The sequence below is a fragment of the Colius striatus genome, chromosome 1, assembly GCF_028858725.1.
Source record: "Colius striatus isolate bColStr4 chromosome 1, bColStr4.1.hap1, whole genome shotgun sequence".
Classification (NCBI taxonomy): domain Eukaryota; kingdom Metazoa; phylum Chordata; class Aves; order Coliiformes; family Coliidae; genus Colius; species Colius striatus.
The window spans coordinates 111,748,538-111,761,197 of record NC_084759.1 but is presented as its reverse complement, the minus strand read 5'-3'; the positions used below and the strand labels follow the sequence as shown (position 1 = coordinate 111,761,197).

Below are 12,660 nucleotides of genomic sequence, written 5' to 3'. Positions count from 1 at the left end.
TTTAAATAACCTTTGTGTCTTATTAGTCAGTTTATAACATTAAAAGTTTTTAAAAAAATACTCTTACACTTTCTGTTAGAATGAAAAACAAATTGAAAAGGAAAAGAAACGGCAAAAGTTGGAGACTGAAAAGGCTACGATTGTCTTCAAATCACAAACAGAGCAGGAACAAATGGATGCCCAGCACTTATCAAGTAGCAGTAGCCAAAACACAAATGATAGTAGACTAGAAATGTGCAATTCTACAACTACGCAACTCCTGCAGCACAAAGAAGAGAATGAGCAGCAAGCCTCAGAATGCTTTGACTCAGGTAAAACTGCTTGCTTTTAATTTGTCATTTAATGTTATTTTTCACATAGTTCTTCCCTCTGTAGTATTTCTCATTATATCACACATCAGTTTAATTTATTGAAAACATTAAAATACACCTCTAGGTTCTGCTTTGAAAAAGTGTGTGTTTGTTGGTGCGACTGATACCGTAGCTGGAACCAGGTTCACTTTTATCATAATCAAATATGTGTTCCACTTTCCATCAGTAGCATGCAAAGTGGAATTTCTTTATTTAAACATTGAGTTTGCATGTGTGTTATACTTAGAGAACACTTTCTATAGCGAAATGTATTGGAAATGCATTTACACAAAAAATGCACACAATTTTCTGTGTAAGTTTGAACTGAAAACACCGATGTTGCTCACCTCAACAATTGTATTAGGAGATGATTTAAGATGTTCTCTGAATATAACCGCATGGTATGTAATGCTTTATTTCTGTTTGGTATAGATAACAGTAAAAAGAAAAGAAAAAAAATAAAACTAAAAAGGAGCCACAGAGTAGAACCTGTTAATACAGAGGACACTGTTCCCAAAAATCCTACACCACCACCAGCTCTTCCACCAGGTAAGTGTATTAACAGGAAATAATCAATATCTCAATTAGTAGTTATTAATACTTTAAAAAATTAATTTGGGAATGATGAATGGTATTCACACAGAAATATACTACCAAACCTTACTTTCTAGGAAACTTTTGATGCAATTTCCCACTTCATGGTATGAACTTTTATAATTATTGATTTGATCTACTCTGTGAGACGTTATATTTTCACAAAAAAAAAGACAGAAATTGATACCTATTGAAAAAGTGGTTGAAAATATCAATATTTTTAAGGGTAAAGCAGCTTATTTTAAAAATATTTCATCATTATTCACCGTATAGACAATATATTGCATACTTTCTAAATGCATTGATTTTTCCCCAGGATAACTGTTTTTACATTCATTTCATCAGAATCAAGAGCAGTCATGGCATTATTTGACTGTCTTTGTTTTCCTTTAGTTGGCTGGGGAACTCCCAAACTTAATAGACTTCGAAAACTTGAGCCTCTTGGTGAAACACATCACGCTGGTAACTGAAAATATTTTGAGTTTTGTACTTTTTTTAAAGCATTCTCCATTGTTCATTCACTTCTACATTAACTTCATTCTTCACCGTTTTTTAATTTCTTCATGCCAATTTTCATTGACCAAAAGTTAACCCTTTAGTAGAAAGCATCTTTTTGATTTTTCAAGTCTTATTACCTTTTTTACCAAAAAAAAGTTCTGTTATATTCACTTCCAAAGTTTAAAGTGGCACAAGGTGTAAGAAGTTACTAATGATATCAAGTTACTTGCACAACAGCACGCACTTAAATCTTATAGTGTACCACCTAACAAAGAGTAACAAGACCAGTTACTTTACGGGTTCAAACAAATACTGCTTTCAAAATGAAAGTCTTCTATATTATCCATATGTAGACAATTCATCATCATCTGATGCAACAGAGACTGAAGTTGGTGCCAATCCATAATGCCAATTCCACATGATGGCTGTTTTTTTTTCCACATTGATCTTATGATCTGAGCTGGAAGTGCTAATTGCTTCAGAATACTGAACCCAAATGGGACTCATGTATTTCTATAGTAGCTTGAACCACAGCCTATATCCAGATTAATCTGTCTGTGTAAGGTGACACCTTGTGTTGCTTCTTGAGATAGTCTAGAATTTCTTCTACCCATTGCTACTCTTTCCATATGGCTTTAAAGGCATAGTCTGTAAGATTTTTGTCATTGATTTGGGGGCATTTTTTTGTGAGAAGCAAAGCTAGAGACATCTCTGAAATAAGGGCATTATGTTAGCATCTCCAAATGACAGACTGCCATCTCAGCTATGATGAAAAGACCAATATAAGTTTGATTGCAGAAGCAGTGAGACTTCCAACTGAAAGCTAGAGTATTGTTGTGCAAGAGTCAGTGAAAAAGCTTGGGATCTGTTGCTTTACCTGGAGAACCAGTGTCCTTGATAAGATAAAGAAGTTTAGTAACTGGAAATGTCAAGGTGTAGTAGGCAGATTCCTGATTTCTCTCTTCAATAGTGGCTATTTTCGATTTTTGGAAGGCCATGGAAAATTGTTTTTCATATACGTATTGCATCTTTTTCTCAGTTTTAGATGGTAATTCCTATATCTTTCTTACATTTTTATTTTTCAAATTTTGAAAAGCCAAGTGAATATGGAGACATCTGGAGTAATATCAGGAGGGATAACCAAGCTAAAGCAATGGGAGCACTTGCACACATTGAACAAAAAAGAACATTTATTAAGGAGCTTGTAGAGAAGGAGGCTCAGGGTGTCTGTAGTGATCCTTGAGCTTAATGCTGACTTGATTGTATTACTATGATATAGTACAGCAACATGTGGACATACCTTCTGAAGTTCTGAAGCAATAGAAGAACATGAACTTTCTCTGCCAAAGAATTAAAAGATGCCTAAAAGGGTGTTAAGATCTCTAAAACCTAGATTTTTTTTTTCTTCCACAGGAATGTAATTAATGTGCATAAAATGTAATTTGTAATCTTAATCATAAAACTGTCTTGCCTTTTTTTTTTTTAAGGCATGTAGAGAGAAGGTGGGAAGAAAGAAAAGCCAGATGAAGAGGTAGGGAGGGGAAGAAAGAGGTGGTCTACAATTCTTATCTATGCCTAAGGGAGGTGTTGCATTTTGCAGCAAGTGTATGGGTGGGACAAAATGGAAAAAAAAACAAACCAAAAAAACGGTTAAACTAAGTTCCGTACTAACAGGTGCATAAGTTACTTGAGATCTCTCTTATCTTTTGGAATCTAACGATGGAAAAGATTTGGGAGGAGAATGATCTCTTGACCAGAGGTGGAACCATTGAGATTAGATGAAATTAGAGTGCTCAGAACTTTGCAGATGAATTGAAGACATCTGTTCTTCAATGAGATTTGTATTTTTTGAACAGTCTTGAGACACTGACAAATTTCATACAGATGCTAAATATCTGGAGGAAGAAAGAAAATATTTACCAGGCAAACACTAGTTATAATGGAAAAAGCTCTTTAAAAGCATTATCCAACATGGTCAAATGATTGTTTAGCTAGGTCCTGATATTAAAGAGCATCAATTACTTACTTTGCTGTTGGTTTTTTTTACTCAGACCATTTGAGAGGCATAGAATCATTTAGGTTGGAAAGGACTCCTAAGATGATTGAATTTAATAGTTAACCTAAGACTACGAAGTCCATCGTGCACTGATTTTAGCTTGCCACCTGTCCTTACCTGTTTTCTGTCATGCAACAGTATTTTTCAATGAGTTTTTACATATTTTGCAGAGAATCTGCTCCTACTTGGAAGCTCCTTTGAATTTTCCTAAGCTCAGTGGAGCCAGCTTTTATTTTTTTAGAATATTCCCTGAATTGCATTTTTCTGAAAACCAGCTTATTTTTGGCTGTCACTTCAGCAGATAACTAAATCAGGTTTGATTTTTGGTTTGGCTTTTTTTTTTTTCCCCTCCCCAGCTTTGCCCAAAATTCACTGTAAAACTGTTTTTTAAAACTTTTCAGGCATTCAGGCCTTTATGAAATAAAAAAGTCTGGTCTTCTCATTGGTTTTATGATTGATTGATATAAATGTCTTGAAGGCACAATTTGTAGGGAAAGCCTAAAGTTTTAGGGGTTATTTCCTTTAGCTGGACCTTTAGTAAGACTTTCTTTTCTGTGGGTTTTTTAGATTCTCTGGAGTGCACTGTTTTCTATAGCAATACTGCATTTTGTTGATGAATTTGCTTTGGCAAATTATTATTGGCCAAGTGGCTGCAAAGTCTTTGAATGTGGGGCAAATGAGCACCTACCTTCATGTAGATAAGGCTGAAAAGCCTCAGATGTTTTTAACATAAAATTAATTAACTGTCTGCTTTTAAAATGTTAAGGAACTTTGGTTATGCATAGAGATTACTATAGTAGTACTCCCAAAGTCTATGTTCAAGAGTGTATCAATGAAACATTCGATAGCTCCTCAGTGTAAGTCGGCTCCCTTAAGCTTCAAAACAAATCTGACAAATACGTCAGTCTGACCTTAGTGCTGGAAATAGATTATCCTGAGGCACATAAAGGATAACTAAGGGTTCAGGCCCAGCCAACATGGCTTTATGAGGAGTGGGTCCTCTTTGACCGATCTCATCTCCTCCTGTGACAAGATGACCCTCTTGGTGGATGAGGGAAAGGCTGTGATGTCTTTCTGGACTTTAGTAAGGCCTTTGACACAGTCTCTCACAGCACTCTCCTGGAGAAACTGGCTGCCCATGGCCTGGATGGACCTAATCTGGGCCCAGAGAGTGGTGGTGAATGGAGTTAAATCCAGCTGGGAGCCAGTTACCAGTGGTGTTCCCCAGGGCTCAGTGCTGGGGCCTGTTTTGTTTAACATCTTTATCAATTATTTGGATGGGAGGATTGAGTGCACCCTCAGTAAGTTTGGAGATGAAACCAAGCTGGGTGTGTAGACCTGCTTGACAGGAAGAAGGCTTTACCAAGGGACTTGGCCAGGCTGGAGTGATGGGCCAAGGCCAATTGTATGAGGTTTAACAAGGCCAAGTGCTGGGTTATGCACTTGGGCCACAACCCCATGCAGTGCTACAGGCTTGGGGCAGAGTAGCTTGGAAAGCTGTCTGGCAGAAAAGGACCTGGGGGTGTTAATGGACAGCAGCTGAACATGAGCCAGCAGTGTGCCCAGGTGGCTAAGAAGGCCAATGACATCCTGGCTTGTACCAAAAATAGTGTGACCAGCAGGACCAAGGAGGTGATTGTTCCGTTTTACTCAGCTCTGGTGAGGCCTGCACCTTGAATACTGTGTTCAGTTCTGTGTCCTTCACTACAAGAAAGACATTGAGGTGATGGAGTGTGTCCACAGATGGGCAATGAAGGTGGTAAAGGGTCTAGAGAACAATTCATATGAGAAGCAGCTGAAGGAGCTGGGGATCTTTAGCCTAGACAAGAGGAGGCTGAGAGGAGACATGGTCACTCTCTACAACTACCTGAAGGGGAATTGTAGTCAGGTGGTGGTCAGTTGCTTCTCTCCAGTGATGAATGATAAGAATGATGAAATGGTTTTAAGTTGCACCAGGTGTGGTTTAGATTGGACATTAGGAAGAACTTTTTTACTGAGAGGGTCGTTAGACACTGGAATAGGCTGCCCAGTGAGGCAGTAGAGTCACCATCACTAGAGATATTCAAAAGGTGCATAGATGAGGTGCTTAGGTGCACCTCCTAGATGAGGTGGTTTAGTTTAGTGATGGGCCTGGAAGTATGAGGTTAGTGGTTGAACTCAATGATCTTAAAGGTCTTTTCCAACCATAATGATTCTATGACTTTTTGGAGTGTTGATTTCTGCTAGTCCAGGGGAAAACACAGGAACAGGTGTTTCTCAGTGTTCCATGTATTCTAGTATAGGCATTTGTTGGTTAGGATAAGAGTTATTCTTTTGTTTTGTCTTAATTTGTTTTAGAAGTGTCACAGCTATGTGGTAGACTTTGCTGCTAAAATATATTAAATTAATGTAGTATGGGGTTGAAAATCTTCAAAGGTCTTATTTTTAATCTAGGTGTTCTCAGATATGTAAGTCTGCCTTAATGATTTAATGTGCAGCTTGAAAAATCTAAGTGTTATTGTGCAGGCTACTTGTTATATATATTGAGTCATTTTTATGTTGTTCTTAGCAGAGAACATGTTGGATGCTTAGGCTGAGTTAACAAGGAACAGTCAATTATACAACTTATTATTTATTATTATTATTTATTGATTAAATGTAGGAATAACTAAAACATTGAGATCCTACAGACATGTACACATAGAGTAATGTAATCCAACTTGCTTTTGTTAATTTTAGCTTAAGAATGCAATTTTAACACAAGTTATTACTAGATAGAGCAAGTGGAACGTCTTTATCTTAGAAAATTATGATTTATTAAAGATCAATTTGTGTTGGCAAGTCATCAAGTCTTTGTTGGTGAGGAGGTTGTCTGCATAAATTCAATTGAGATTTGAATGCTTCAAAAAGCTGCTTTTATTTTTTCTTGATTTCCACCTGTTTTTTCTTACCATCTTTCATGACATTATTTTGCTTGTGAAATGCTTTGCATGTACCACTCTGCATGGGTTTTTTTGTCTTTTAAATCAATGACAAATGTTTGAGAATACTTGTTATTTGCTTCTAGTGTACTTAATAACTTTGTCTTGAACAATTTTACTACTTGAGTGACAATAGATAATGTTGCACTTTTTTCTCAAAATTCTTTCTCTATTTCTTTTACAAATTTAGTATGGTTTTCAAGATAGATGCCATGCAAAAATGACCTCAAAATTTTGGATGCTGTATAGCGTTACTCTCACTTAAAAATTATTGGAATGCAGACTTGACTATAGCAACATTCAAATTTTCATGCTTCATTTTTTCAGTTATTATTTGTAGACTTTGGATGCTCACTTTATATTTCTAGGGATGTTTAAAAAACCCTTTTGGGCTTGTTCTTGCAAATGCTGATGCATGTAGAACAAAACATAATTAAACTGTATTTTGGTCAATACACCTCCAGACATCAATTAGCACTATGTCTGAAAGTAGCCTTAAACTTGTAGGCTACCTAGCTTTCATTAAGGAAGCAAGTGTTGATGTTATTTAAACATCCTTTAAGCGAAGGAGACGGTAAATGAGAAATTAATGCAGTTTTCTTATTTGGCATTTCTTATACAGATTTCCATGGAAAACCTTTGCCACCGTTGACTATACGCCAAAGACCCAACAGTGATACCCATGATATCATTGCTTAACTGGACCACATTTTAAAAACATAATCAAAAAATTAGAAACTTTTTTTATCCTTGAAGAAAAATTTTTGATGTGACATTCCATCAGCTTGTTGCAAAATAACTTGCTGGCGATTAAACGTGGACTTCATTCTGTCATACCTGGGTGATCAGACTTCGTCAGTTACCTCTCAAGTCACCAGCTCTTCTTCAGGATTTAGCACAAAATCAAGAGAGGTCTATGTGTCCATGGATGCTCCTATGAATTTGGCATTGACTATTTATTTGGTCTACTTGTGAAGATACATAGCTGTAAACCTGAAGAAACATACCTTCACGATTTTGTAATACTGGATAATACGTTCTCAAAAAGACTTTTCACTGGGTGCTGCACAGTGATTATTACTCTTGCAGCTTATTAATGATTCTAAAGCATTTTGTAAGATTCATGTAAGATAGGGTGAACATAGGAAGGTTATGTAACAAATATGAACTATATTTTTCTAACTTTTTATAAAATTATTTGAAAGTTTGAGTGGACATACATACCTACTATCAATAAAATGATACCTAGAAAGCATTAGAAAGCCAATAGTCAAATGCATACAAATAGAGTGTATTTGACTCTTACATTTCTCTTACAGTAGCAATACCTCTTATTAGAGATTACATTGCCAGATGCATATTTCATATTTCTGTCAGTCTGAAGGGGGCGGTGGGGAAGGTAGAAAGAAAAGTTTAAGGTAAATACATTTTATAAAAAAATTAATGCTATTTGAAAGGTCTAGAAGTTTTCTTATGTATTGTTTTCTTTGTTAACTGAGTTTGGCATAAGTAAAAACTCAGTTGAAAAAACAGAGCTGAATATTATATTGTCTGTTACAACACAAGAAAATTGCACATACTGACAGTTTTGCACTAATTCAGTCATGGTTTTTTTTGAAAGTTGAATCAACCATTACACAGGCAGGCTGTACCAGTTTTCAATTTTAGTAATGCTAAAATACCATCTTGAAAATTAAAGGAACTCCAGTTTTTTAAGGATTTATATAATACTTCCATGTCATGTTTCAATTATACACTAAAAAAATAACATACGATCACATAAACAACAGCGGTTGCAATTGGATATATTCCTGTTTAAATGTTTTTACTTTTACATTGGAGACAACATTTGGAATATTGTGTAAAGGTTTATCATTATGCCACACAGTTACAACAAGGATGAAACCCCTATTCGAAGGTTTTTAGAAGCAGCATCATTTGATGATTTTCTGTTACATTCTCAGTCTTCCATAACACAGTATTACCAAATTTTTTTGGTAGATGTTAAAACAATGCAATGTATATATTCAGCACTTGGACATTAGAAGTCTTTGTGGCAATGAGTTGCACAAATAACATCTACTATATTAAAAAAATGAAATTATTAATTAAGATTTTTTTTGAAAGAGCATGTTTGTGTGGTGGGAAGAAAATCAGTCTTAAGAATATTAAGTTTGGAATGGATGGAGAAGAATATTGGAAGTTTGCTAGTTTAAGGATGAAACAATTTCTATGTGACTGTCAGCATGAGACTATTTCTGTTGTATTCTAATAGTGTTCTAATATGGTTCAGTTTGACTGTTTTCAGGATTTAGTCACTTTCACTCCAAAGAAACACAATATTAAATGGAGGGGGTGTTGCATAAAAGTTTGTGTGCAATCTCAGTCTTACTATCTTTAGCTGTGTTACTATTTCCATTTTTTGGTATAACAGCACCATTTTCACAGGCTTTTTTTTTTTTTCAGCATCAGTTTCTAGAAATGTATTACCCTTTTATTTTAACACTTACCTAAAATAAATTGATGGAGGTCTTCATTAAAAATAACACTAAATACTGCTCTGGTAACAAAATTTGAGAAACTGAAATGTAAGATGTTGATACTTACATGTGAAATGTGTGTTAAGTGTGTTGTGTGTCTGGACACATGTATCAGTTTTGTTTCTGCTTTTAAAATAAATTTTGCCAATATGTGACCAAAGTACTAAAAAAAAAAATGTTTCATACAATTTTGTATATTAAATACTCTGTAATTATTTACTACAGTTGTTTTTTTCAATAATTTATACTATGTTGATTTTTTTATTTGCTCGTGATGACATTTATGTCTAGAAAAAACCTAATAACAACCATTGCAAGATAGCAACCATATTAAAACTAATTATATTTGATAACCATTAGGTTTAGTTTCACGTCTGTGATCTGCTCTCTCCGTGTAAATAAGGCACAATGAGGGGTACTCATATTAAGCTGAGACAAAAGCACTACGATTTTTAGAGGCAGCTCTTTGATAATCTTGTGATATTTCTATTTCAGTTCCACAGTCCTGATGGAGAATTTGAAAGCTTTAAAAGAATTACCTGCAATAGACAGCTGATGCCAGTTTCCTAATGGCCTCCTTGTGAGCTCTGATTATTAGGATCAAGGTGGAAGCAGGAAGGCACCTGCAGAGAGGCCTGTGAGGCAGTAACTGGCAATATTTGAGCACATCAATCACCTTTCTGGCTGCCAGCGGGGCCACAAAAGCCCCTTGTGCAACAGGCTTTGACCCATGTTATCTCTCACTTTCTCAGCTGTGAATTCTATATGAGCTTTATAAAGGTTGTGGTGATTATCTTTTCCTTGAAACTCAAAGAACTGTAACTCTATCCTCTGGAGATCCATCTGTCACTTAAAAATGGATTTCTTAGTTTTGCTGTTTTAGATGATTTTTAAAACAAGGTTGCCAGGAGTAGTCTCATGACAATTTTTTCTCTCCAGTAGAAACCAGTATATCCCTTGAGAACAGGGTTTTTTTTGATATAATGTTGTCACTTTAGGAAAGATTGATGGACAGTAACAGAGCAAGCAGCATAGGCTTTCTTTTTTCTTTACATAACATTCAAGTGGTATTTTTTTTTACTAATATGTTCTAGTATTTTAGTTGAAAGCTTAGTACTGTAACTTCAGGATGTCATCCACTAACTTTGACATACTGTTAGCTCCCTAGCTTGTGGAATTCCTTCAACTGAAAGTACTGTTTTGAACAGAACATAGCCTATAGTGTTTCAATATTATTTTAAAAGTAAGTTTAATTTTATACAAGTTTATATTAGGAGAATCTTTCTGGTTGGTTTTCTGAGGGTTTGGGCAGTAGTGTATTTCTCTATTTTCTCCCCCTATTGTTCACATAAGCTGTCATTTCTTTCTTAGGATTGCTCTGGCAACTACTCTGGTAATAAAATCTGTCCTTTACAGAAGATTTTAGGAAACTGGACCATCGAGTGGTTAGAAATCTATGTATACTCCCAAATAAATATGAATACGAGATCACTTCAAATTCTTTTCCTTCTGGGATAGTGGAAAGATTGAGGGAAAATTTGAAGAAATGAAGTCCTTGCATCAAGCAAAGTATGTGGGTTAAACTTGTGAAAACCAACAGAGCTAGATGAGCCTGTATAGAATAGCTCTGCTACTGAGAAAATGATTTACTGATATGCAACGAGATAATAGACTGAGGGACTGAAGAAGAATAGGAGATTCAGGATTTTGAAGCATGTACATACACATAAAAAGTTTCTTCAGAAGGCTGTAGATTTTGCAGTCCTCAAACTGGTGCTTAGTCCATCTTTCCACCGTGTTTGCATTTGCTGCTGAAAAAAAGTGGCCTAAAATCTTTAATGCAGAAAAATACAGTCTAAACTTTCCCCAGGAGTACTAGATCCCAATAGCATTAATTTACACGATCTTCTAACCTATGCATTTTTTATCCTGTCATGCCATCTGGGACGTTGATCGCTATAAAACTTAGCCAGTTTTTTCTAAGTCTGTCCTAATATAACAAACCCAGAAAATGTTTGTTTATTTATAAATAACTATATAATCATCATAGTATCGGGCTCAGTTTGTGCTTGCTCCCAGAAACTCTGGATATCAGAAACTGAAAGTCACAGTAATTACATGATTTTTTCTGTTTATTGTGCTTGGAGGATATTAATGTGCTGGTGGTGGTACCTCTTAATAGCGACTCCCTAATTTTAAAACATTTCAGACCTTTTCTACTCGGAAAGTATCAGGAGACAATAGGACACTGTGAACAAACCATTCAACTGAAGGTCCACCTTTGTTTTTCATGCATTGCAGATCTTATGGTTTGTAACACATGAAGCAAAACTGACTGCACCATCTAAATTGGAATATAGCCTTAGATTTAGGAAAAGGTGACTCCTTTGGCGTACTTTTGGTTTATTGGTACAGTATAATTCAGTTATTTTATGTATTTTCTTGTTTGTTACTGGTCTCGGCAGAATTTCAGTCACAGAGCACTGTATATTTTATACTATTTTTGTTCTGTATCTTGGTACAATTCATTTGTCAAAAAGCCTTTCTAGTTTTCTTCCACATTTGATGAAGTTCTCCATTTTGCCAACTGGCTCTTTGTCAGGATCCTCATTGAAACACTTTAAATAAGCTTTCAACTTTGATGGTAATTTTCATGACGTTTGCATGAATGTGCTTAATCTTCATTAGTCAGTGCCTGAAACTCAAATATTTATCAATATGATAGCACTCCTGCCTCTCCCTTTACACCCCTTTCTGGGCTAGATTTGAGAGGCCGGTTTCACTGCACAGAAGCCGTGTGGGCAGCCATTAATCAAAATCACTGTTGAACAAACTTCCTGTTTCCATAGGGGTTGCTCTAACTGAAGGAGTCAGAAAATGCTGATGGGCAAGTGAGCTTTTGAGAGAGTGAAAGTATATGATGACTTTGTTGTGCCAGACTATGACAACTGCAGCGAGAGATGGCCAAAGATTCCCTTTCTCGGAGGAGCTTGCGGGGCTCCAAGGTTCTGTTAAGATGAAGCCATCACTAAAGGAACCGCCCAAATATGTTGGCTGCCTCAAGTTTTTAGTGCTGCTCAACGAATTACAGTTGGTGAACTGGGGCTTGGTGGTTTTCCTGGTTACTGTTTCAAGAGGATGGGCTATCTGAAAATGTAAGACAAGTGTGTGAGTAATTATCAAGTTCCTATCAATTTTTCATTAGCAGCAGGTTAAGCTAGAGCCTATCTGCAGAGGAGGCTATGTAAGAAGCTGAAAAGCAGATGTAAAGTCTGTATAAGCCTGGAGCAAGAGTTAAGGACTGGTGCAAAGCCATTAGTAGGGGTCTGATGGTGGTGGCACGGACGGCAGCGGCAGCTCGAGCAGGCTCTGGGATGAGGATCAGTTGTGTACATTGATTGATCGAGAGTCCAGCAGCTACTTAATTCTGGTCTCTGTGCCGCAGATGCAGGAGACCGGAAGACAGGACATCCCCTCACGGTAAACCCCCTCAAGGCTCCCCCCCTCAGCCGCCAGGGGGCGCCATGGCTCTTCCGCCCTGCCCGGCTCCGGCCATGTGGCTGCCGCGAGTGGGTGGCCGGCTGCTGCCGCCGCGGGCCGGGGCCGCCTTCCTGCCGTGGCGTACGGCCGCCCGGGCCGCGGAGCAGGTGAGCGGCGGCATG

At 36.8% G+C, this 12,660-nt stretch overlaps 1 protein-coding gene across 7 annotated transcripts in view; it reads left to right on the top strand.

Annotated features, from left to right (window-relative positions):
• The window catches only part of ARL13B (ADP ribosylation factor like GTPase 13B), a 43,074-nt gene extending 33,918 nt beyond the window's left edge, over positions 1–9,156 (top strand). For 5 of the 7 annotated variants that reach the window (XM_062003268.1, XM_062003260.1, XM_062003243.1 and 2 more), the window contains 4 exons: positions 80–311; positions 783–899; positions 1,338–1,406; positions 7,081–9,156. In XM_062003268.1, the coding sequence (XP_061859252.1) occupies positions 80–311; positions 783–899; positions 1,338–1,406; positions 7,081–7,157 (495 nt within the window). In that variant the 3' untranslated portion in view covers positions 7,158–9,156. Of the gene's footprint in view, positions 1–79; positions 312–782; positions 900–1,337; positions 1,407–2,929; positions 2,974–7,080 lie in introns of all 7 variants that reach the window. The other 2 variants (XM_062003277.1, XM_062003294.1) reach the window with 2 other exon arrangements.
• Positions 9,157–12,660: the final 3,504 nt, after the last annotated feature.